General features: G+C 41.8%; 1 protein-coding gene and 1 pseudogene across 1 annotated transcript in view; both read left to right on the forward strand.

Moving 5' to 3' along the window:
- The first annotated feature begins 288 nt into the window (after window positions 1–288).
- The window catches only part of COL4A5 (collagen type IV alpha 5 chain), a 210,964-nt gene continuing 184,719 nt past the window's right edge, over window positions 289–26,533 (forward strand). Inside the window, exon 1 of the mRNA XM_072626493.1 lies at window positions 289–576. Within this exon, the coding sequence (XP_072482594.1) occupies window positions 496–576 (81 nt within the window). The 5' untranslated portion in view covers window positions 289–495. The remainder of the gene's footprint in view (window positions 577–26,533) is intronic.
- LOC140515243 (copper chaperone for superoxide dismutase pseudogene) lies at window positions 19,404–24,261 on the forward strand (annotated as a pseudogene).

Genomic DNA, 26,533 nt, shown 5'->3' on the forward strand with positions numbered 1-26,533 from the left:
GGGATGGAAGTCAGGACCTTTCTCCCTTACTCCCTTCCCCACTACCCCATGCCTTCTGTTTTCCTCACTTCCCTCTCCTCCTTACTTTGCTCCTTCCTCCCCCTCACTTTCTTCCCTCCCCTTCACTTTCCTCTTTCCCTTCCCCCTTCCTTTCCCTTTCCTCCTACCCCATTTGCTCTCCCCCCTCACTTCTCCTTTTCCTTCCCTTTCCCCTTCCCTCCTCATTCTCTCCTCCCCCTCCTCTTCTTTCCTTACTCTCCCCTTCCTCTCCTTCCCCTCCCCCCCACCCCGTGGCCAGACAGGTTGCTAGGTCCAGAGAAAAGAAGGCCGAGGTGGCGGAGGGATATGAGCCTGGGGATGGGACAAGAGGCAAGCCCAAGGGACTGACCGAGAAAAAGTTTGCCTGTGCGCGCGTGCGAGTGATCGCGGAGCAGCTAGAGTGACCGGCGGAGCTCACGGGGCGCTCCGAGAGGCCCGGGCAGTCGGAGCCCCGAGATGAGGGTGGCCGCCGGGACCGCCGCCGGCTTGCTCTGCATCCTGGGCCTGAGCCAGTGGGGCTGGCCCGCCGATGCAGCCGTAAGTCCTTGCCCCCCTCCCCCACTCACCGGGACCTCTGGGTTTGGGGGACGCGATCAAGGGGCCCACTCCCCCCATCTCACCGTCGGGAGGGGCTAGGGGGATGCGCTGATCGGGGGCTGGGGGTCTTTGAAGGGAGTCCTGACAAGACGGGGGGGAGAACACAGGTGGGAGTCCCCCCCACAGTGGGTATCCCCTTCCCCAGGGCTCGAAAGATTTGCGACGCCCGAGGGTGCCATCCGGAATTCGGGTAGCGCCTGGCTTTGTCGGTTCACAGCCGCCGGGGCACTCCTTCGCGCTCCAAGTTCATTTAGCAGCCAGGGTGCCGAGGGTTGTGCGCAGTGAATTTCGCAGGCTGCCTTTGGGGGGTTGAGAATAGACGTCAACCCCCAAGAGCCACGGGAATGAGACTAGGCAGGCAACTTGGTGCTGGGCAAGGAGCCATTAACTTGGAGTCAATTTCAACTCTGCCCCTTATAGCCTGTGTGACCTTGGCCAAAGCCCTTCCTCACCCTGGGCCTCAGTTTCCTCTGTTGTAAAAACGAAGGGATTGGATTAAATGACTTCAGAGAGCCCTTCCAGATCTTAGGTCTAGTATCATCTTGTGACCATTAGGAAATCATTTTACCTCTCTGTGCCTCAGTTTCCTCATCTGTAAAATAAGGATGTTGAACTAGGTGATCTCTGAGGTCCCTTCCATTTCTAGATCCAGGATCCTGTGTGTGCCCTTGGCTGGTCACTTCCCCTCCCTGTGACTCAGTTTCTTCCTCTGTAAAACAAGAGACTGAAATAGATGGCCTCTGAGGTCTCTTTCAGTTCTACATCTAATTAGAATCCTGTCATCTCAGACTGTGAAGTTTAAGAATGGTTTTGTCTGGGGAGAAAGCCTTTCAGGGGAGAGGGAAAATGATTATTCAGGGCTGAAAGGGATGGTCAGTGAGTCTAAGAGACTTTGTTATCTAGAACTGCTTTAAAAAATAATCCCAGTGCTCTCCCCTTAACTTGTCTGAAGCTTTGGGACCCATTTTCATTTGTCCTCTGAGAACCAGGCTAGCTGAGTTTGGTCAGCTCCTTCCTCCAGCAGCTGGGCGCCCTGGATAGAATTTTCAACCACAAAAACTTGTAACTACCATATACTTAGGTGCCAGGGGATGGGCTCTTCTTTAATAGAGCCGAAATCACTTCGAGTGTCCATCAAGGATCACTGGAATTCAGAAGCATTGAGGTTAGCCCACTGTAGCTAGCTGGCTTCGGGCCAGGTCTCTGGCATTCAGGGAATGCAGACTACCTTTAATATTAACCTAAACAGAATGTCAGAGATCTACTCCCCAAAGGGGAGGGGGGGGAAACCCTGCAAAGGGAACTACTAGCAAATTCAGGAGAATCTAGCATTTTTTCCTTTAAATTTATGAATGACACTGCCTTCCCCCAGTAGCCTGTATAACTAACTGCTTTTAAGACTCTTTAGAATGATTGATTTACATTTGGAAGGGAGCTCAGAAGCCTTCTAAGTCCATCTCCCTCATTTTACAGAGGAAGAAATAGAGTCTCAGGGAGGGTAAGGGACTTGTCCAAGTTCAAACAGGAAGTAAATGGTAGAAGTTAAATATGAACCCAGTTCCTCTAACTCTAAAGCCAGTACTCTTTCTTCTGCACCCATGCTGCCTGTCATCAAAGGACCCCAGACCTTCAAGTAGTTTCAGCTGTACTGTTAGACATAGAAATGCCAGAAGCATCTTCTTCTTTCCTGCTTTTGAACTGACGTAGAGTCAGAGCATTTGAAGAGTGCTGGATAAATACATCTAGATTTTTTTTCCTTTCCAGTTTTGCCTGAAATAAGGTACCTGCTTAGATTCTATTTCCTTTGCCATTCCAAAAGATTGGAAGAAATGTATAACAATAAATATTTGTGTTTAGGTGGAGTATTCACAAAGTGTTCCCTCTTGTTCTAATAAGTAAGAGATAAGAGAGTAAGTTTTTTTTTTTTCCAGACTGGGAAGATTTCTTTGAGTGACACAGGGCAAGAATGTGCTGTTCCTATGACTTTGACTTACTCAGCAGGGCATGCACTTTAAGTGGATTTTTCCATTTGTGGAGTATGGAATTCAAAGACCTCACCATACTCTTTTCATCTGATCCCTCTTGAGACCAATGACACGAACGACCCAGAGTTTGAGATGCAGAGTTTCTCTCTCTTTGAGTTAACTCATGGTAGAGGGAGAGAGGGAGGGACATTCTAAATTGTATGCTTGGTTTTGGTTGTTACCTCCTTCTCGAAGAGGACCAAAATGATATCACCATGATAAATTCAAATTTTAGTGGGTCCGACTGTGGCTGATCAGACCAATAAGAGCTCGGAATACTCTTATCACAGACTGGGCACAGATGGTACGCGTGAATATTTGGGGTGGTTACTCCAAATTTGTGCATCCTACATTTCCTTTGTGCTGTTTCAATTCTGTTTTGCTCACAGAGCACAGCACCCTTTCTGATGTGGGCACGCTATGCTGAGCGGTCCTCTGCCAGCGTCTTTCATGTCACACAATCAAATCCAAAGTTCTTGAGAGAGACCTAGAGAGTGTCCTTGTATCACTTCTTCGGGCCACTATGTGATTGCCTGCCCCATGGGAGTTCTTCATTAAAAAAAGAGATTGCATGCTATCTGAAGAGCAGACTCTATTACGTTTCCTTATATCACCAACACAGCACCAAAGCTACCAGCTTGTAGTGAGTAGGTACTCAGAGATTTGTTGAATGAAAGGACAGATGGAAAACCTCCAGAAGCCTAGGGAACACTTTCTTCTTTTTGTAAATAGTATTTTGTTTTTTCAATTACATGTAAAGATAGTTTTCGATATTCATTTTTATAAGATTTTGAGTTCCAAATTTTTCTCCTTCCCTCCCTCCCATCCCTCCTCTCTAAGATGGCAAGCAATCTGATATAGGTTATACATGTGCAATCATGTTAAACATGTTTCCACATTACTTATATTGTGAAAGAAGAAACAGAACAAAAGGGAAAAACCATGAAAAAAACAAAAAAAGCAAAAATAGCATGCTTTGATCTGCATTCACACTTCATTGTTCTTTCTCTAGAGGTGGATAGCATTTACCATCACGAATCTTTTGGAATTGTCTTACCTCATTGTATTGCTGAAAAGAGCCAAGTCTATCATCCACACAATGTTGTTGTTACTGTGCACAATATTCTCCTGGTTCTGCTCACTTTACTCAGAATCAGTTCATATAAGCCTTTTCAGGTTTTTCTGAAACCTACTTGCTCATTACTTTTTATAGCACAATAGTTTTCCATTGCATTCATATCCCACAACTTGTTCAGCCGTTCTCCAATTGATGGGTATCCCCTCAATTTCCAATTCTTTGCCACAACGAAAAGAGCTGCTATAAATATTTTTGTGCATACGCGTCCTTTTCCCTTTTTATGATCTCTTTGGGATATAGACCTAGTAGTGGTATTGTTGGATCAAAGGAAATGCATAGTTTTATAGCCCTTTGGGCATACTTCTGAATTGCTCTCCAGAGTGATTGAATCAGTTTACAACTCCAACAACAATGCATTACTGTCTAGAGCACACTTTCAGCAGGAAAGAGCATGAAGGCATATGGAGAGGTAGCCCTGGGAAAAAGAGAACATTGGATCAGAAATTGAGAGATTGAAGGGATCTTGTCTCATTGCCCAGAGGACAGTGATCGCTACAAGGATAAAAGGAGAAAGCTGAACTCTGGAAACAGTTGGAAAACAGTTGGAAAAAAGAGAGAAAAAGATGAGAGACAAGAAAATAATTATAGGAAAAGAGAGAAAAATCCAGTTCCGGCAGTATCAATCAATCAACAAGCATTTATTAAATGCTTACTGTTTACCTGGTACTGTGCTAAACTGAGAATACAGAGAAAGGCAAAAATATTTCCTCCCTTCAAGGTGTTTATATTCTAATAGGGGAGGTTACTTTTTAAAGTAGGCAAATACAAGATACACACACAGAAGATGGAAGGTAACTTTGAAAGGGAAGGCACTGACAACTGGACTGGGGACATGGGGAATTCAGGACAGGCATCCTGCAGAAGATGGGCTTTGAGCTGAGTCTCTAAGAACACCAGTGATTCAAAGAGACAGAACTGAGGAGAGTGTTTCAGGCATGGGGGCCAGGCAGTGGAAAGGCATGGAGGTGGGAGATGGGGTATTGTGTGTGTGGAGTGGCAAGTATGCCATTATGGATGGTCCATCCAATTTTGGTAAGTGTAATGTTAATAGGAGTTGAAGATCTTCCCCACCCATTAATGGGCCTCCCTGTGGAGCCCATCAAAGGCAGCTTGCTTAGGGGAGGTTTGCTTGCTTGAAGGCTTTCACACCTTTTGGTAATTAGGCACTGAAGCCAGTGGGTTGTGATGCCTTCTGGCTCGCTGTATATTCTGAGGTTAGCATTTTACTTTGGGGACTCACTCTTTGGAAGAGTGTTCTTCTGATTTGGCCAGAGAAGACTCTGGGTAGTCAATCCTCCTCCCCCCATGGGAGTTCCATTTTGTATATGTCGTGTTTGAGATGTATATGGGACATCCAGTTTGAAATATCCAGTAGGCAATTGGTAATCTGATACTGGAGTTTAGGAGAAAGACTAGGGCTGGACACGTAGACCTGGAAATTATCTGCAGAGAGAAAATTGACTTAGGGAAGTGGAGACCACCAAATGAGGGAGTTTAGAGAGAAGAGAAGGCAGTCCAGGAGAGAGGTGCAGAAGACAAGCCTACTTAGTGGACAAGTAGATTGTAGAAAGAGCAATCAGAGAGGGAGGCATGCCAAAAGAGAGTGGTAAGGTGACAAAAAACTGAGAGAGAAGAGAAGGATCCAGGTGAACAGAGTGGTCAACGTCTCCAAGTACTCAGGAAGGATGTGAATTGAGAAGAGGGCTCTAGATTTGGCAATTCAGAGAGTTTTGGTAAGTTGGGAGGAAGCAATTTTAGTTGCTAGGGATAGGTATCGGTACCACTGAAACACCTGCCTTAATGAAGGACAGGTCAAGAGGCAGGCTGACCTTGGTGTCAAGAACCAAGGGTTCAAGTGCATTCTCTAACACCTAATCATGTGACCATGAGCAACCAATTCACCTCTCAGTGCCCCAAAGTAATTCTTTAGCCCGTGGTGTCAAACTCAAATAGAAATAGGGGCCAGGATACATAAGGATCCCTGTTGCATATTGACTTAGAAAACTACGTATTAACATTATCTACATTCTATTCTATTTTTATTTATTTTGTAAAATATTTCCCACTTACCTTTTAATCTGGTTTGGGCTGCATTCAGGAGTGTTGTGGGCCAAATGTTTGACCACTTTTACTTTATGCCTTTAGATTATAGACAAATTGTTCATATAGGCAACTAAGTAGTATAGTGATTAGAACGCTGGATCTGGAAGGGAAGACCTGAGTTCAAATCTAGGCTCAGATTCTTACTCTCTGTATGATTCTGGACAAGTTACAGAATTTCTTTCAGCCTCAGCTTCCTCATCTATCAAATGGGAATAATAACAGCACCTACTTCCTAGGATTGTTATGAGGATAAAATGACATATTTGTAAAGTACATTTGCAAACTTAAAGTGCTATCGTCATCATCTTTTGGATCGTTTGCATTATGGAGAGATTCCATACCAGGAAAGTTTCTTCCTTCAGTGCCAATGGAATTACCGTCAATGATTCAGGTTTACTGCAACTGCTTCAGCATGTGTCCTCTTTTTGGGTTCTCCATCATACACCCAACTTCCAGATTCATCAGCCGTCAAAACTCTTTTCAGCTTCCTCATCTATACAATGAGGGAACTTGACAAGGGGTCTTTAAGGACTGTTCTAGCCCTGTTACTCCGTGATTCTATGATGTCATTTTGTGATTCATTTTTTATTGATTTCACAGACTTACAAAAGCATTAATGATACAGATTAAGTTTAAAACTATGCGTACACACGTTTTTAGTGGGGAAGGAAGGGTCTGGTTGTTAAATGTTTATCAGCACACCCTCGCATTGCTTGAGATCAGCAGTGGTTCAATAGAAGGCTCAGGAAATTATGTTATCACCATACTGGAGGACTGGTGACCATAGGTTAATGATGATGGTAATGCTTCTGCTGCTGAATATATAATGCCTTAAGATTTGCAAATTTGCATATGATGTTATTTTTTTCTTCTTTTTATACCCAGCCCCTAGAATAGTGCCTTGACATAAATATTAACATACAAAAATATTGATTTATTTGTAAGGCAATGTGCATTTTAGTTCATTGAATATTCAGTCCAGTTCTCTTTGGGTAGTGAGGTGGTACAGTAGGTAGAGCACTGGACCTGGAGTCAGGAAGACCTGAGTTCAAATTTGTCCTCAGACACTAGCTAGCTATGTGACTCTGGGCAAATCACTTAACTGCCATCTTCCTCAGTTTCCTCCACTGTAAAACTGGGATAATAATAGCACCTACCTCCCAGGGTTGTTGTGAGGATCAAATGAGATCATAACAGTGCCTGGTAAATAATATATACATGTTAGCTGTCATTATTATTTTTCTTTCCATTATCCGGATTCTTTCGGCTCCAAATAAATCTGAAGGCCCAGACTTAACATATGTAAGGTGCTTTGCAAATCTTTTTTTCTTTCTTTTTTTTTTTAATTTTATTTTTCATTATTGACACAGTTTATAACAGATAAAACAATTCAAACTTTTGGTCAGGTGATACTTTTTTTTAATGCATTTACAATATGGATCACAAAAGAATTTTTTTTTAAACATTAACCGAGACACAAATAATATTTGTGTTGCTAACTTCACAAGCCCTTGACCTAATTGTCTCCACTGTATTACTAAGAATTAAAGGACCCTAACTTATTGTTGTTGGTCTAAAGTCTTATGCCTAATAGCTTAATTTTAGACCTAACCTTGGATGTTCCCCTACCAATACTATATAATTTAATAGATCTTGTATTAAGCTTACAAACCTTTTGACCATAGGAAATTGCCACCAAGAGTAGGGACATTGCAGGGAAACAATATCTCCCCAACTTCATGTCAATTCCAGGCAGGATTAGATTGTCCACTTCCATTCATTCAGGCTTAAAGTCTGCCAGGTGTCAGTGGGGAAAGTGAGTCAGGAGAATCTTACCTCAGCCCAGGCTGAACAACTGCTCTCCCTCCCTTCCCATGAGATCACCTTTTGCAGTTCATACCAGCATCTCATAGGCTAACTGGCATCATGGGTTGGAGGCTCAGACCGCCTTTGCTGCTATCCATACCTGGAGTTAGACTCAGAAGAACAGTCAGTTAATAGTCCCATAGCATCTTAAAATAACAAGTTCCAATAACCAGGTTTCAGATATGACTATAATTTCACAATGGCTAAGGAACATCTTTTGAGGCAAGTCTTAGGTGGCTTACGTGCCTTTCTACACCTGTTCTAGTTCCTGATTAAATAGCAATCATAAAATCAAATTTACCATTAAAACCTTCACTTTTCCATCAATGCCAAATTTTACCCGAGGTTACCTTCCTCTAGGAAATTTAGACTAAAATTCTTTTCTCCAAACTAAAGATGTCATTGATTTATTCTCAGTAATTAATTCAGTCAATTGTTTTAATACTAATTGCTTTTTCCTCACTTTGTAACATGTCCAATTTTTCTCCCCATCTCTCCCCTCCCCCCACCCCCTAATACCTTGCATTCTGATTACCCCTTCTCTCAGTGAAACCTCCCTTCTATCACACCCCACCCTTCCCTTATCCCCATCTTCTCTCTTTTCTTGTAGGGCAAGATAAATTTCTATACCCCATTCCCTGTATTTCTTATTTCCCGATTATATGCAATAAAAATTCTCAACATTCGTTGCTAATACTTTGAATTCCAACTTCTCTCCCTCCCCCCTCCTTCCCCAGCCCCACTGAGAAGGCAATGCTTTGCAAATCTTAAACACTATATAAATGCTAGCAATTGTTATTTTGTCCCTTAATCTTACTGATTTTTAAAATGATAGACTAAATTGTTTAATATTTTTTTAATGACTACTATTTGCCTTTCTTCTGTTTCTCTTATTTGAAGTGTTTGCAAGTCAAACAGTGTGTTAACTTCTGGTTTCTTTTGAAAGAATCACTCAAATACCTTTTTTTGTTTGTTTGAAAATCCATCTTTATTTATTGATAATTAGACTCAACTTTGAAGGGTATGTTATTTTAAGATGCCTCCTGATATCCTTTGCTTTTAGGAATATCATATTCTAATTTCTTTCGTGTTGAGGAAGAATCCTACGCTAATGATATTGACTTTTGCTCAATAGCTAAAGACGTTTCCTTGACTACTTGGCATGGAAGTTTAACCACTACATACATGCCTTGGTGTTTTACCTTTGCGGTTTTTGTCAGTATTGTGATGTCTCTTATAGGTCAGTACTTGGTTTTCTGTTTTTAGTACTTGGCAATTTTTTTTTGTTTGTTTTTAAATTCATCATAGTTTTCTGGGAGATTCCTATATTCTTTGTGTATCCTGTCTTCAGGTTTAGGCAACTTAAAAAGTGGTTTATTGTACACCCCTCCCCCCACCATTGCTGCTACTTTCTAATATTTCCTCCCTCAATCCCCAACATATATCATCCCCTCTCATAACAAAGAAGAAACGATAAGTGAAACAAAGTGACATTGGCCATGTCTGACAATATGTGCCTCTTCCACACCTACAGTCTACCGTAGGGAAGCATGCTTCATGTTGCATCGATAAAAGTTCTGAGATCTTTCCATGTTGCTTTCCTTTACATTATTGTGCTTGTTGCATCTATTGTTTCTTTGGTTCTGCTCATTTCGTTCTGTATCAGTTTATACAAGTCTTTCCAAGTCTTCCTAAATTCATTTTTTCATTTCTTATGGCACAATAATATTTCATTGCATTTATATACCAAGATTAATCCAACCACCTACAATTAATGGGCACTCACTTTTCTTCCATTTTGTTCCACAAAAATTAATAAAATAAACAAAATTTTAAATCTAAAATAAATAAATAAAATAATATAAAAATAAAAATAAATAAAAATAAAATTTCAAATCTAAAATAAATAAATAAAGCTTAAAGTTAAGTAAAAATAGAAAATAAATAAGATAAATTGTAAAATATAAATATAAAATAAACATTTTAAAATAAGACAAAATAAAAATTTTAAATACAAATTAAATTTTTAATTAATAAAATAAAATAAAAATAAATATTTTGGGGGGACAGCTAGGTGGTGCATCGGATAGAACACTGGGTTTGAAGTCAGGAAGTGTCATCTTCCTGAGTTCAAATTCAGCCTCTGGCTGCGTGACCCTGGGCAAGTCACATCACCCTGTTTGCCTCCGTTTCTTCATCTTTAAAATGAACTAGAGAAGAAAATGGCAAACCATTCCGTTATCTCTTCCGAGAATACTCCAAACGGGGGTCACAAAGAGTCAAACATGACTGAACAGCAACATAAATGTTTTTGTGTATGTAGGTCTTGTCAGTATGGCATTGACCTCTTGGAGTCATATACTAGTAGTAATATCATTGGGTCAGAAAGTATGTTTAGTTAATCATTTTTCTGGTATCATACAAAGTTATTTTTCTGGAATGATTGGACCAATTGAAGGCTCTCCCAGCTGTGCACTGGTATGCCTGCCTTTCTGAAATTCCTCCATTATTTTACTGGGTGCAGCTAGGTGGTGCACCAGTGCAGGAGTCAGGAGGACTGAGTTCAAATCTCACCTCAGACACTTGGCACTCACCAGCTGTGTGACCTTGGGCAAGTCACTTAACCCCAATTGCCTCATCCTGGGTCATCTCCAGTCATCCTGATGAATATCTGTCACTGGATTCTGATGGCTCTGGAGGAGAAGTGAGGCTGGTGACCTGCACAGTCCTCATTCAAAACAAAGTCAAGTGCAAGTCATATCATTTCTCTGATGGCATGTTCTTCTTCAGCAACGAAGGACGAACACACATACGTTATTTTACCATTATTTTTATCTTTCATCTTTACCATTTTCATCTGTTTTGCCAATCTTTTGTCTGTGAGGTAAAACCTAAGTTGTTTTTATAATCTCTTATCTTATTATTGCTTGTTTATTTTCCTCTTATTAGTTATTTGGGGCATTCTTTTATAGTGTTGTTGATAATTTGTACTTCCTCTTTTAAAAACTGCTTGTTAATGTTCTTTCACCATTTATCGATTGGAGAATGGCTCTTGTCCCTTTATATTTCTTTCAACTTCCTATATATTTTGGATATCAGATTTTTATCAGAGATATTTCCTGTGAAATCAGTCACATTCGCTTGTTTAAGATTCATTTGTTCTTTTAAAATTGCCATCTTTTGCTTGTGTTCTACCCAATTTTCTTCCAATTCTGTATTTTTGGAAAGGCTGTATGACCGTAGGATATAGAGAGCTGGCCTTATAGCCAGGTCCTGCCTCTGACACATGCTGGTTGGGTGACCCTGAGAAAAGGGTCACACCTATTAATGCCCCAGGCAACTCTCTAAGACTATAAGTTGTGGAGAAGGTGCTAACCTACTGTTACTGTAGAAATTAAGATAAACCAAGGCACAAAGTTCGAAGCATGTTCACTTTATAGGTAAGGCTAACAATTACCAATAAAAGAGGTCTTTAGCTACTCAGCAAGCACAAACACCTGGAATGAAGGCAGACATTATTTTTACAGACAAAAAGAGAAGCATCCAAAAGCTGGATCATTTTCCCATCATAAATGGGAAAACAAGATGATTGACTGAAAGTTTGGAAGGCAGAGCTAACAACCCTTCTATCTTTTGTGATGGAAAGCTCATTGGTGGTGTCCACCTATGTGGCTAGTTAGTGTCACATTGATAACAGATCAGACTTTCTTGAAGGATAGCCAGTGTTGCAGAGATTATAGACCAGACTCCCTGGCATCCACCTGCATCCTTCCAAGGATAACAGATTTCTTTGACACAAGAATAGAAAAGTGATCATCAGGAAAACTGAACTCAAACTTAATTAGCTCAAGAAAGCAAAACTGAACTTCTGAACTTAATTCCAAGACAAAGAAATGTGACTTAGGCAGTATACAAAATGTTGGCATGATACAGAATAGAATCAGTTACAAAACAGAATCAATTTGATTTTCTCAATTTGATACTACAGTAGGAGAGGAAGTTTCCTGTGGTATACCATTGAAATCACAGGCATGTCTTAGGGCTATCGGCCTGAAGTCAGAAGACCTGAGTTCAGATTTAACCTCAGATACTTCCTAGCTGTGTCACTTTGAGCAAGTCACTTAACTTCTCTCTGTCTGCCTTAGTTTCCTCATCATTTAAATGGAGATAATTATAGCACTTACTTCCCAGGATTGTTGTGACAATTAATTGTGATAATATTTGTATAGTGCTTAGCACAGCTCTTGGCACATAGTAGGTGCCTAACAAATGCTTGTTCCTACTTACGTAGTTTTGGATTTCAAATTTGTCTTTATCTTTTTCAGAGCCTCTACTATTTGAAAATGATTTTTCTGTCATCCATTTTAGGTTGTTTTACTTTCTTGTTAGGGTGGCTCAGTAGAGAGTGTACTGGGTCTGGAGTCAAGAAGACTCATCTTCCTGAGTTCAAATCTGTTCTCAGACACTGACTGGCTGTGTGATTCTGGGCAAGTCATTTCATCCTGTTGGCCTCAGTTTCCTCATCTGTAAAAGAACTGGAGAAGGAAATGGCAAGCTACTCCAGTATCTCTGCCAAGAAAACCCCAAGTAGAGTCAGGAAGAGTCAGGCACGACTGAACAACAACTTTCTTATTTATCTTATTAATTTATTTTTTGAGCCTTCTGATTTCCATTCCTAAATGTCTTCTTTTTATTTTTTTTTGAACTGTTTTGAACTATAATTGGTATTGGTTCATTATTTCAGGGGATGCTATAGAACATCTCATTTTATTTTGCATTGTGAGCGTTTGGCTCATCTACCTTTACAATATAATACTTGTTTACTCCATTGTGACAGTTTCTAGATTCTTTACTCATTTTTCCTTATGTGCTGTGCTGGGTTATCCATTTGGGTGCTCTCTTGGTGGCTTTATATTTCATCCTTCCTCTTCGGTTCTCTGTAGTTTGTAGCAGACTCTGCACTGTTGGACCCCTAAATATTTTCATCTGCCCAGATGTCAACGAATAGAATCACTCAGTCTTTTCTGAAAGAGGGTGGGGAGATTCAACTGGAATCCTGTTAGCTGGATACTCCATGCAAAGGACCACATTAGGTTGATATGTGCCTTGACCTGACAGTACCGACTCTTTGAGACATCTTAAATTTCCTCCTTCCCTGTCTCCAATCTCCTAGTCCAGAGTTGGGGAACTTGTGGCCTCTAGGCCACATGTGACCCTCTAGGTCCTCAAGTGCGACACTGACTGAATCCAAACTTCACAGAACAAATCCCCTCTAGGTCCTTAAGGACGGCCCTTTGACTGAATCCAAACTGCAGGGAACACATCCTCTTAATAAAAGGATCTGTTCTGTTAAAGTTGAACTCAATCCAAGGGCCACACCCAAGGACCTAGGCCTTGAGGCCACAGATTCTCCACCCCTCCCTAGGTCTCTTAACCCTTTTAATTGGCCAGACCTGGGCAAGTGCACTGTTCTCCCTCTGTTAAAGCGTGTGTGAATGTGGTGGTGGGGAGAATTCAGACTGAGTCATTGCTATGAAAGGAGAGGATAGAGGCCACCAGAAAGGGGAGCCTGGGAGGTTGTTGGTGCTGGGGGCATGGTGCGGGGGAGGAAGGATGGATGACTTCCAGCTAGTGGGAGCTTCAGGCTGCTAACTCTTCTGTTATTTTTTCAGAAGTGCTTTTCATCATGCCCAGGTGTTGCCCATCTGCTTTTCTTGCTGTAATTTGAATCGTGATAAATTGCCATCATGCCCTTTGCCCAGGACCATGACTGACTTCCCTGTCTTTAAAATGAAGGATTGGATTAGGTGATTTCTTGGCCCTTTCTCTCTCTAATTACTGTGACTGGAAAAGACAGAACAGGTGGACCAGGTAATATTGAGGACCCAGTTAATGCACGCTTTCATGAATTGGTTGGAGTCTTTGATTCCTACAGTTCCTTTGGTGGAGTTGCATCATGAGGAGTAAGCATAGAGAGATGTTTGGGCAGACTTAGTAACGGATGTTAGTCTTGTGGGAGCAACTGAAAGACAAGGGAGCGCGAAATTCATGGGTTGAGGAGATGATGCTTTGTTGAAATGATTGTGAAGAGGGGTGGTGGAGTGAGGCTAGGACAGGTGTGATGGACCAGAGAATAAAGTGAAATCCAGAGAAGGGGGCTCAGAGTTAAGGCAAAGAGCATTCTCTGGAGGAAGGCAGGGTAGGAGAGGTAGAAGTTTCACTTATAATCAGAGAAAGAAATTTTAGAGTTTAGGATCTTGAGATACAGAGCACCTTTTCTCTGATTGCTGCTTGCTCCTAAATCCATAGCATCTTTCCCTTCTCATAGATCACATAAGACTATGATTCCATTTTTCAAAAATTCAACAATCATTCCAACAAACAGATATAGAGTAGCCATTATATATGACAGGCACTGTGCTAGGCACTGGGAGTGAAGAGACAGAAATGAAATCTAGTCCCTGCCTTTAAGGAGGAGAAGACAAAGTATATATAAACATACAAAATGTATCTAGAATAAAGACAAAGTTAGTTCAGTATGGTGGGGAAACACCATACTGTGGGAGGGATGGAAATCAAGAAAAACCTCATGGAGGAGGTGATACTTTGAAGGAAGGCAGGGGTGAGACCAAGGTGAGGAGAGAGGGCATTCTAGGCATGGGGGACTGCCAGTACAAAGGAACAGTGGTGGGAGATGATCTGTTGTCTATGGGAAATAGCCAGGTCAGGATGGACGAGAGAGAGAGAGAGAGAGAGAGAGAGAGAGAGAGAGAGAGAGAGAGAGAGAGAGAGAGACAGAGAGAATATATAAGTGAGTGTAGGTAGTGATTTGACATCACTCTGGAAAGAGAGGAGCTTGTATTTTCTCCTAGAAGCAATGAAGCCTTTTGAGCCAGATGAGTAGCATTAGTCAAACCTATGTTTTATACATATGAGTTTGACAGTTGTGTAGAGGATGGATTGGAGGGAGGAGAAGCTGAATGCAGGGAGACCAATTTGGAGGGTACTACAGTAGCCTAGGAGAGAGCTGCCATAGAGCCATATGAATAGAGAGAAGAGGGCAGTTATGAGAGGTACCTCGGTGGTAGAGTCTACAAGACTTGGCAATGGATTGGATGTAGAGGTCAGGGCTAGGGATGCAATTGGAGATGACTTCCTTGGCTACCATCTTGGGTGACTGGGAGGATAGGGGCACTCTGGACAGAAATAGCAAAGTTTAGAAGAGGACAGAGTTGGGGGAGAGATCTCCTTTCATCATGTTCAGTTTGATACACCTGTGGAATGTCTAGGTAGGGATGCCTACTAGGCACTGTGTGATAAAGAATTATAACCTGAGAGAGACAAGGGTTGGATATATAGGTCAGGAGTCATTTGTGTAGAGATGATAATTGAGCCCAGGGAGAGAGTGCAGAGAGAGGAGAGCCTAGGACAGGACAGAACTCAGGGGTACAGCCATGCAAAGAACTGAGACACTGATGATAACCCAGCAAAGGCATTCTCTTGGGCACTAATTATGCATTGTGGCTATTTGTGGTTTCTATTCTCTCTCTTTTTCACCCCCTCCACCTAGTAAACATTATGTCATCAGTGTAGCGAGATATATCTGTGTGTATGTATATGTATGTGTGTGTGTGTGTGTGTGTGTGTGTGTGTGTGTGTGTGTGTGTGTGTATCCTCAGAAAGAAAGGCCTCTTTCAAGTCTACCATAATATGGAAGTATGAGGGAGAGTTTGAGTAGAGTTTGCTGGACTCCTTCCAGGTGAAAGCAGATTGTTCCTGATTAGTCTCAACCACAGGAATAAAGAAAAAAATATTGGGGAGGTTAACTCCATACTCATCCTGGGCCTGGACAACATCTGGAACAGCTGCAGTGATGAGCAGGATGACTTAGTGCAGCTCCCTGTAGTCCACTGTAAGCTGCCTGGTGCTGTCCGCCTTTTTCATGGGCCACACAGGATGATTGTAAGAGGAACTGATATAGCAAAGTATTCTGGCTTTCCTCAGCTCCATGACTAGAGAAGAAATATATTTCACCCCTCTCCCTCAACCAGATATTGTTTGATGTTAACAGTGTGGTGTTCATATAACTCCATTTGAGTCTACCCATAACTACTAATGTAGTAGAGATTGCCACAAGGGCCTGCATGGATACTGACTCCCCAAAGCATATGATCCCACTTTCTTCAGTGGCCTGTGTTCTATAACTGCCCATGGAACCTGGGGTGCCCTGGTGGTACCCATGGTAGTAGCCTGGCTGTCACTGTTCAGCAGTCGCTTATATCCAAATGGGGCAGGAGCTATAGGTGATGCCCTCAGGTTGGTTGGGGTTGAAGGACTCCTACTGTCCTGGTCTTGGATTTCAAGGTACAGTTATACTAGTGCCTATAAAAGTTGGCCACCAGTGACTTTCTTGTAGATTCAGTATTTCACAAGCCATCAAAGCTTCCTCCCTCCAGGAGATGGTGTAATCGCCATCTGCCCACCTGGTAGGATGATGAACTTTGTGCCTTCTCTTGCCATCCCCAGAGCTCCAATTCACATTGACAGCAGTATTTTCCCTTGCCACTACTATCATGACCTCCCGCTTAGATTTCCCGTGTTGATTGGCCCATACCTCTATGGTTGTGTAGTAGTAGCCATAGGCTGAAGCCATGCAGACATGTCTCTGCCTAGAAAAGAAACTGCCTTTACAAAGTGGTATCATGGATCCCATCTATCAACCCCATCTACCTGAGGACCTTCACCTCTGCCCTTGCACATCACCATTGGGGAACTGACTACAATGAGAATTCATCTTTATGGAGTCAAGTACTCACAACTTCCTATCCTAGCCACCTAAAAATCGATGGTGGTCTCCATATGGAGCGTGTAACTGATTTCAACCAGTTCTGTAAAAATAAGTCTGAGAATCTCTGCATGGCCCCACTGGACCATGCCTTCCGCAGCCACTGTGCCAGGAATCAATCACCCCATCCCAAGATTGCTGTTTGAACTCTTGGAACCTCCCTGTTTCCATGGCGATGAAAGCCCACCCATGCTCTTCTCCCTTCATGGAGGAAATCACCCCCAGGTTATAGTAATGCAGCTCAGTAGTACAGTGGATAGAAGGCCACACTTGGAGTCAGGAAAACCTGAGTTCAAATTTGGCCTCAGACATTTATTAGTTGTATGATCCTGGGCAAGTCACTTAACTTCTGTCTACCTCAACTGTAACGTGAGGATATTCCTAGCATCTACTTGCCAGGATTGTTGTGAGAATCAGATGAGGTAATATTTGTAAAAGTGGTTTGCACAGTACCTAGCACACAGTAGATCCTATGTAAATGTTAGCTAGGAGAAGGCCAAGGCTTTCTTACCACTAGGGTGGGGACTCACAAGTCTCCTCCTCACTCCTGCTCTCAGCCATTATTGGAGTCTCATGGTTGTGATCTCAGTTTACCATAGTGACTGTACTTCTTCCCCTTCCCTTGTCAGCTCTCTGGGTTGGAGTTGGTCCCCAGTCCCATCAATAGCCCCTTTTGACTTGTACCATTACTAGTCAGATCCATCACTTTTCCTTGCATGGTACTTAAGAACCAAGGTCTCAATCTCTAGTTGCTGAATGTGTTGAGACAGTTTACACACCGCTTTGTAATGCTCACCATTCAGCTTCTGAAAGGTGATAACCACCAGGGAAGCTGGACTCAGTTCCAGAGAGCTGAACAGTGCGCATCAGTCTGACCTGCTTCCTGCTCCATGGAGAGGACTTGACACATACCACCAGAGGGAGTCTTCCTACAGGGTGCTACATCTGACTGTTCAATCCACTCATCCTCTGGATTTACATCCCCTTTCCCTGACTTCAGTTTCAGTGTGAGCCACAGTGCCATACCATTCCAGCTTCCTTGACTATTGACTCAGGTGTCACCGAACTAGTCAAGACACTCATAGGTCAGTTAACAGTTAACAAAAGGAGTCTTAATTGGTCTTACCATAGAAAAAATATTCAGAAAGGGCACTGTAGGCCTTAGCTTGGGTAGACATGACCCCCCTCCACTCCATGGAGAAATTTGTCTGGTCAGCAGGACAGGGTGTAGTGACTCCCATGGCCTTGGGACATGTGCCAAGGATGAAAGGCCCTGACTGTGTGGGTGGGCCTTTTTATGCTCTATGATAACCAGAAGGCCATGCTGCTAAGACCAGAGAGCACTAGGTTTGTCAAGGGACAGTAAGACTGGAACCTTATTCCTCTGGCCCACTCATATCTTGGGAAGAACTAGCCTAACCTAGCTGGCAGGTAGGGACATGGCAACAGGCAAACCCTGGGAGATGTCTGCCCTCTTACTGTAGCCATATGAATTGACATAGCCAGAGTAGAATGCATTCTCTTTCTTCCCAGCCCCACCCTCTCTCCAGCTTTCCTGCTATGGTCAAGGGCAGTAATACCAGCTTTCCAGTCATCCAGGCTCAGATCCTCAGTGACTCCTCATTCTTGCTGAGCCCATGGCTCTGATCTGTTGTCAAATCTTGTTTCTCCTTAATAACATCTCCCATGTATCTTTCCTCCACTTGCACCATTACCATTCCAGGCCCTCACTACCTCTCATTTGGATTATTGCAATAACCTTCTAATTAATTAGTCTCCAAGCCTCAAATTCCTTTCCTCTCTGGTTATCGTCTCTTCAGCTGCTAATGTTAATTTTCCTAAAGTATGTATCTGACTGTTCCTTCTCTCATCTCATTCATTAACTCCAGTGGTTCCCTATTATCTCCAGAATCAAATATAAAATCCTTTGGCATTTAAAGCCTTCACAACCTGGCCCCAATTCTACTCTCCACAAACTCGATGATCCAGGTTCCAGACCTTCTTGTGGTTCCTTACACATGGCACTCTTATCTCCCATTTTGGTGCGTTTGTATTGGCTTTTTCCCGTACATGGAATGCTCACTTCATGCCCAGCTCCTGGCTTCTCTGGTTTCCTTTAAGACCTCACTAAAATCCCACTTTCTTCAGGTCATTCTTGGTCTCCTTCTCCCCTGCCACTTCCCTCCCCTTTGAGATCGCCTTCCATTTTCATCACATATAGCTTGTATGTACATATTTATTTGCATCCCATCTCCCTCTTCAGAATGTGAGTTCCTTGAGAGCAGGGAGCATCTTTTTGCCTTTCTTTGCATCTCCGGTGCCTCCCACAATGTCTGGCACATGTTAAGCAGTTCATAAATGCTTGTTGACTGACCCAACTAAGGTATGAAAAACTGAACTCAACATGCCCTCAATAGCCAGCCAGAAACCATCCCATCTCCATCTCCCTTCTCACTCCTCTCTCTGTTAAGGCTCTTGGACTGGTCCCTGCTCTCCCTACCTGATCCAATTAGCAGGCCTGCTCCGTACCTTTTTCCATCACAAAATCACATGCAGGCACATGTTCTTTTCCATTTCCCTTGCAATGAGGAGGTCTTTCTTGACCACCCCATAAGTCCTCCTGAAACATGTCCTGTCTCATTTATTTGGTTCAAGGCCAGAGAGCTTTGTTCTTTTATTTAATTCATTGAGTCTCCCACAAGACTGAAACGGTTCTTTGTACTTAATTGATACTCAAATATTTTATTGTTGGTTTTTTGCCAGATCATCATAAAAAGTGATTTGACTGATATAGGGAGGGGTTACTTACACTCTTCCTCCTGGGTGGCCCAGGTGCTTGTGCTGGGAACAGCACCTGCTCTGATCGTCCATGCTTCTCTGCCTCTTCCTTGGCTTGTTGTCTGGTGTTTTTTGAAGAGCCTAATGGGTCCAGCCCAGCTGGGCAGACCCCAGAGGAAAACAAGGAAGAGATGATAAGCAGGAAGGAGATGAAGGAGGAATGTCTCTGAGCCCGAAGACTTAGTTGGAGATGCTGAGCTGGTGGGTAGTAGCCCCCTGCCAGGGATCTGGGCAAGAAGGAGACCCATGGAACAATTTCTCCTAACTGCTTCTGGAATAGGAATAGGAAACAGACAAATTCCAGGAGGGCGAGGAGATTGGACAAGGAGATCACTACATTATCTTGAAGCTGTAGTGGTAGAATCTTTTTGGTAAGGTCAGACCCTTTGACCTGATATTAAGGAAGAAGCAACTTGGAGAAGTTATGTTGTAGCCTGAAATTTCATGGTATTAGTGACTAGCTGGCACCATCTCCTGGAGAGACGGAGTAACTGACTCCACAAAGAGAATAAAAAGCTGGAGCCATTCTGAGAAGGGGAGGTGGGCTGCCAAGGAGCTATCTCAAATCACTTTCTCCTGGTCCAGCTTGACAGCTGGTACCATCTCTTGGCAGGTGGAGCCAGGAGGGACCTTAGAGGTTGCCTAGTCCAACCACCTCACTTGACAAAGAAATGAGGCTCAGAGAAGTGAAGTGACATAAATATAATCTCACAAATTCTAAGTGTTTGAGGTTGGATTATGAACTCAGGTCTTCCTGTCTTCAAATCCAATGTCCCATCCACTAGGCCATTCTGCTTTTATATAAAAAATGCTCCAAAATCAGTAATAAGTAGAGAAATTCATAGTAAGACAACTCTGGGGTTCCTCTTCATACTCATCAGATTGGCAAAGATGACAAAAGAATGAATGAAATAAACTATTAAGCACCAGGCACTTTGCTAAGCACTTTAGGATGATCTCATTTGATCCTCACAGCAACCCTGGGAGGTAGATGCTATTACATTTGAGGAAATAGAGGCAGACAAAAGTTAAGTGACTTGCCTAGGGTCACACAGTAAGTGTCTTGAGGCCGGATTTGAACTCAGATTTTCCTGACTCTAGGTCTTGTGTTCTATCTATGAAGCTACTTGGGGGCCTGAGAGAAAAGAGAGCCTGAATGTCAGGGTATGACAGGGAAGTGGAACCCTGGCGGGGCATGCTTGTGTTCCTGGGCAGTGTGAAGTAATCAACTTGGAGTCCGAAGATCTGAGTTCACAGGTTGCCTCAGACATTGATTAGCTATATAACCCTGAATTGATCTGTGCCTCAGTTTCCTCCTGTGTAAAATGAGGGCCTTGGACTCCATGGCTTCTTAACTTCCCATCTAGCTCTAAATGCATAATCCTATAAGCGCTTTACCCATAGGCTTTTGATTTCTTTTTTTAAGTTTTTAGTTATAAAAACTTTAGTTTTTATTTGTATACCTCTCCCTCTCCCTCTCCCTCTCCCTCTCCTTGTCCATCTCTCTCCCTCTCCCCATATACACATACACTATTTCCAATGAGTAAAAACCTACTTTCTCTCCCATACTCCCCTACTCTTTTCTCTCTGTTGAGGAAAAAAAAAAAACCCTGGTAACAAAAATGCATAGTTGAGCAAAACAAATTCCTGTACTGGCCAAGTTCAAAGGCCATATGTCTCAATCTCCACCCTGAGCTCATCACTTCTTTGTCAGGAAATGAGGAGGATGTTTCCTTGTTAGTCCTTTGGTATCATGGCTTCTCATCACATTGATCAGAGTTATCAAGTCTTCCAAAGTTCTTAAGTTATCTTCCCCAATCTGATAGGTATAAAGAGGAACCTCTGAGATGTTTTACTTTGAATTTCTCTCATTATTACTGACTTAGAGCACTTTTAAAATATGGAAGCAGAAAGGCCTAGTGGATGAGCCATTGGACTTGGAGACAGGAAGACGTGAGTTCAAATTTTACCTCAAACACTTAGAAGTCTGTATTTGCAGTGTTGTTATTATAAAAATTGCTTTCCTGATGCAAAGGGAAATGAGTAGAACTGTGAGAAAATTATACACAGTAATATTGTGAGATGATCAGCTGTGAATGATTTAACTTTTCTTAGCAATACAATGATCCAAGAAAACTGACATGATAAAAAATGTTATTCATCCCCAGACTGATGGAGTCAGATTACAGATTGAAGCGTACTTTTAATAAAATAAATTATTGAGTCAATTTCTGTGTCCCTGGGAGAGTCGTGCTGGCTTTGGGAGGTTGAAGATGGCTTCTGCTGTAGCTGCTGAGGTTGAGGACATCAACACCGCATGCACGGTGATGGGGCAAGCAGATCTCGGTGTCCAGGGAGTGGAGGTACAGCTGGAGAATCAGAGCGTCCTTGTGACAGCCACCTTGCGCAGCCATGAGGTGCAGTCTCCTGGAGAACACGGGGTACCAGGCAGTACTCAAGGTCATGGGCAGCCACATGCTTAAGAACCTGTGGGCAGCCATGGCCATGTTGAGGACATCTGGGGCTGTGCAGGGAGTCTGGGGCTGTGCAGGGAGTCGGGCGCTTCCTATAAGTCAATGTTGCCTCATCAAAGGGACTGTTGATGGCCTGGAGCTTGGACCCCATGGCCTTCATGTCCATCAGTATGGGGACTTGACCCAAAACTGTGCTAGCTGTGGAGATCACTTCAACCCTAATGGAATGCCCCATGGTGGCCCCAAGGACACCCACCGGCACCTGGGAGATCTGGGGAACATCTATGTCAATGCTGATGGGAAAGCCACCTTCAGGATGGAGGATGAGAGGCTCAAGGTGTGGGACATCATTGGCCGAAGCCTGGTCATCGATGCTGGGGAAGATAACTTGGGTCAGGGAGGACACCCACTCTCCAAGGTCACTGGAAATTCTGGAGAGAGGCTAGCCTGTGGTATCATTGCTCTCTCAGGCGGCCTCTTCCAGAACCCCAAGCAGGTCTGCTCCTGTGATTGTCTCACCATCTGGGAAGAGAGGGGTCGGCCCCTCGCTGGGGAGGGGCGAAGGAAGCCTGCGCAGACCCCTGCTTACCTTTGATCTGCTGCTGCTGGGATGCCTTGAGTCTTTTCAGAGTTCTCCCTGAGAGGCTCCAATAATGTCTGTCCCTAATCAAGTCGATTCGGAATGCCTCCCTCCCTTCTGGGACCAGCCATCCAAGGTGGCCATCCATCCCAGTGCCAAGCAGGCCAAGTTGTTCCAGAGGGGCTTCTTCTCTGTCTCTTTATCTTCAAATTAAAGGTTTATTTTCCTATCAAGCTTAATGCTTGACTTTGTTCTTCACCTCCCCCCTCGGCAGAGGAAGGATATAACCATTGTCTAGCTTCTTTCCTGTTTCCCAATTGATATAAGGTCAATTTAATTTGTATTGGTAGATTTTATTTGTAAAATATCTTCATTTCTGAATAGACCTTTTCTCTTTTCCACTCATCAGCTTAGTCTGACAGCATAAACAGTGTTTCTCACCCTAAGGAGAGAGCGTCTAGTTCTTTAAAAACAAATAAACAAATTTTTATGGACATGGACAAAATGAATGAATGAATGAATGAATGAATGAATAAGTAAAATAAAATAAATTATTCTCCTGGTTCTGCTTACTTTTCTCTACATCACTTCATGTAAACCTTCCCAGGTTTCTTGGAATTTGTCCCTTTAATCATTTTTTATGGCATAGTACTATTCCATTATATTCATGTACCATATTTTGTTCAACCATTCCCCTGGGTCTCCCCAGTAGTTCTTTACCACCACAAAAAGAGCTTCTATGAATATTTTTGTACTATTGACTCCTTTCCTCTTTTTACTTGCTTTCAATCTACCACATGTCCTCCTTTGTCCCTTTAGTAACGCCTTAAGGAGCAAACTAATAACACATTTGTGGGTTCAGGATTTGACAGGGAACAAGGAAGTTTCTTTTCACTTGACTGACCTCATTTTGGCAGGAAGAAAATATACTTCTGACTTTCCTTCATTCGGCCTTAACATTGATGACCCCTGAACCTGTTAATGATTAATGTCAATCCTGAGTTTAATAGATTTCCTTCTGGAAAGACTTAGGAATGATTCCTTAAGTATTTTTGTAAACTTGAAAGCACATTCTTTTGAACTGATGTTCTTACTTGACTGTGAGGGAGCCTAGTAGGCCTTTGCCTAGCGTCATATTAGTTTTCATTTCTTTATTAACAATAAAAGGAGCCATTCCATTTTCATTGTGTTTTATTCATTTGTTTTTAATATCTGGGCATTTGCAACTTGTATGAGGGTCTGGGAGGAAAGCATGATTTCTACCCTTAGGTGTTAGACATTTTTCCTTCTTGAATTTTCTTCTGAGAAACTAGCACTTATTTTTGAGAGTGAAACAAGGGGTTTGTGACTCTAGTGTTTGGAATCACAGAAGTTTGGAATGAGTTGGAATTGGGTTCCAATTAGAGTTGGAATGAGACTTCGGTGATCATGTAGCCCAGGTCTTTTTAACCTGGGGTCTGTGAGCTTGTTTTTTATTTTTTGGAGGCACATACTTAAAAACATTTTACTGATGGGATCCACAATAAGAAACATTTGGAGACCACTACTCTAGAGAATTCATACTAAAAGGTGGATGTGATGAGGAGACAGACTTTAGCTGCATCAAAGTCACAACTTCCTAACAACTGGCCAACCTATGGAATGATTTCTCCACTATTTCAAGTTTTCCTACCGAGTTTAGATCCTCAGCTGCAAGGGAAGTTGTAGAGTAAGTTATTGTTTTTCCCAATTCATTACTTATTTTAAAATTTTATTATTAAAACACATTCTTTTTTTTTTGTGGCCAAAATAACATTATATTTAGTAATATATTTTCTCTCCACATATATTCAGAGCAATTAAAGAATCTATTGGAAAACCATCAACATGTAGAGTAGATCTTTCTAGGAAAGTTTTTCTTTTTTTCTTTTTTTTTTTTTTCTTCCATTCCAAGATTTTTATTTGGATTTTCTTTTTTTTTTTTATTTTGTAATGTTTAACAATCACTGCCATACAATTGCAATTTTATCCCTCCCCACCTACTCCCCACTACCCCCCTCCCTCCCCACGACTGCATACAATTCTGTATAGATTCTACATATAATTTCCTATTGAGTATATTTTCACTATAGTCATGCTATGTAGTCAGACTAAGATAAATGAAAGAAATCGTATAACAAATCAGAACATGATACACAAACACATACACATACACAAACATGATCTGCTACAATATGTGAGTGACTTCCATATTTCTCTCTCTGAGTGTGGCAGGCATTTTGCCTTGAGATCCTCCATTGGGATTTTTTTTTTTTTTTTTTTGGTAAGAAGTTCTTGAAACACATTCTTTATATTTAAAATTTTGAGTTCCAAATTCTCTCCTTCCCTTTCACCCCTCCTCTACCCACTGAGAAGGCAAATAATATATCAATTGTACATGTAAAATCATGCCTATATTAGCCATATTTTCTTTTAGAAAGTAGAAAAAGAAAGTGAGAAAATTACACTTCAGTTTATACCCAGATTTCATCAGTTCTCTGGAGGCAGAGAACACTTCTTCATCATGAGTCCTTTGGAATTATCTTGGATCATCCTATTGATTGGAGTAGTCAATTCTTTCACAGTTGATCATTGTTACAACACTGCTGTTACTGTACACAACGATCTTCTGGTTCTTCTCACTTCACTTTGCATCAGTTCCTATAAGTTTTGCCATGTTTTTCTGAATACATCCCCTTTGTCATTTCTTACAGCAAAATAGTACTCCATCACAATCATATGTCACAACTTGTTCAGCCATTCCCCAGCGGTTAAGCATCCCTCCATTTCCTATCTTTGCCACTGCAAAAAGAGCTGCTAGAAATGTTTTTGTCCTTTTCCTTTTTCTTTGATCACTTTGGGATACAGACCTAGTAGTGGTATTGTTGGGTCAAAGGGTATACACAATTTTATTTTGGACACAGTTCCAAATTGTTCTCTGAAATGGTTGGACCAGTTCACTACTCTGCCAGCAGTTCACTAATGTACCTATTTTCCCTTATCCCTTCCAGCATTTGTCATTTCTGATAGATGTGAGGTAGAACCTCAAAGTTGTTTTAATTTGCCTTTCTCTAATCAATAATAATTTAGATCATTTTATATTACTATAGATAGCTTTGATTTTTTGCTTCTGAAAACTGCCTGTTTATCTCCTTGGATCATTTATCAATTTATCCTTTGACCAAGTATGAATACCACTGATCATTTATTTTTATAAATTTGACCTAGTTCTGTACTTAGTATATATTTGAGAAATGAGGATTTTATCAGAGAAACTTGCTATAAAATTTTTTGAAATTACTTCATTGTCGGTGATGCCTTTTAGCAAAATGTCATTTCCCTGATTATCCCTTTTAATTAGGTCTCTTTTGGCTTTTGCTTTGTCTGAGATCATGATTGCTATCTCCTGCCTTTTTTTACTTCAGCTGAAGCATATTAGATTCTGCTTCAGCCCTTCATTTTAACTCTGTGAGTGTCTTTCTGTTTTAAGTGTGTCTGTTGTAAATGACATATTGTTGGATTCTGGTTTCTAATCCATTCTCTCTTTGCTTCCATTTTATAGGTGAGCTCATCCTATTCACATTCACAGTTTTGATTACTGTGTTTATCCCTACATCCCACTGTCTTCTGTTTATAACTCCTGAGCATTGATTTTATTTCATCTTCATTGGTTATGCACTCACTCTTTCAGTTTTGAGATTGGACATTTGGTTTTCTTCTTTTTTTTGATTAAAGGGGCCATCCTGCTATCACTTCCCTAAAGAGATCCCAAATTGAAAACACCAAGCAATATTGTTGTCAGATTCCTAGCGCAGAATTATCAGATCAAGGAGAAAATACTGCCAGCAGCCAGAAAGAAACTATTTAAATATCAAGGACTCTAGTCAAGATCACACAGGACCTTGCAGACTCTACAAGAAAAAATCAGAGGAATTGGAATAATATATTGCATTAGTCAAAGGAGGTCGGACTAAAAGCAAGGATCAATTACCAAGCAAAATAGAGCATAAT

Source organism: Notamacropus eugenii, chromosome X (genome assembly GCF_028372415.1).
Source record: "Notamacropus eugenii isolate mMacEug1 chromosome X, mMacEug1.pri_v2, whole genome shotgun sequence".
Taxonomy (NCBI): Eukaryota; Metazoa; Chordata; class Mammalia; order Diprotodontia; family Macropodidae; genus Notamacropus; species Notamacropus eugenii.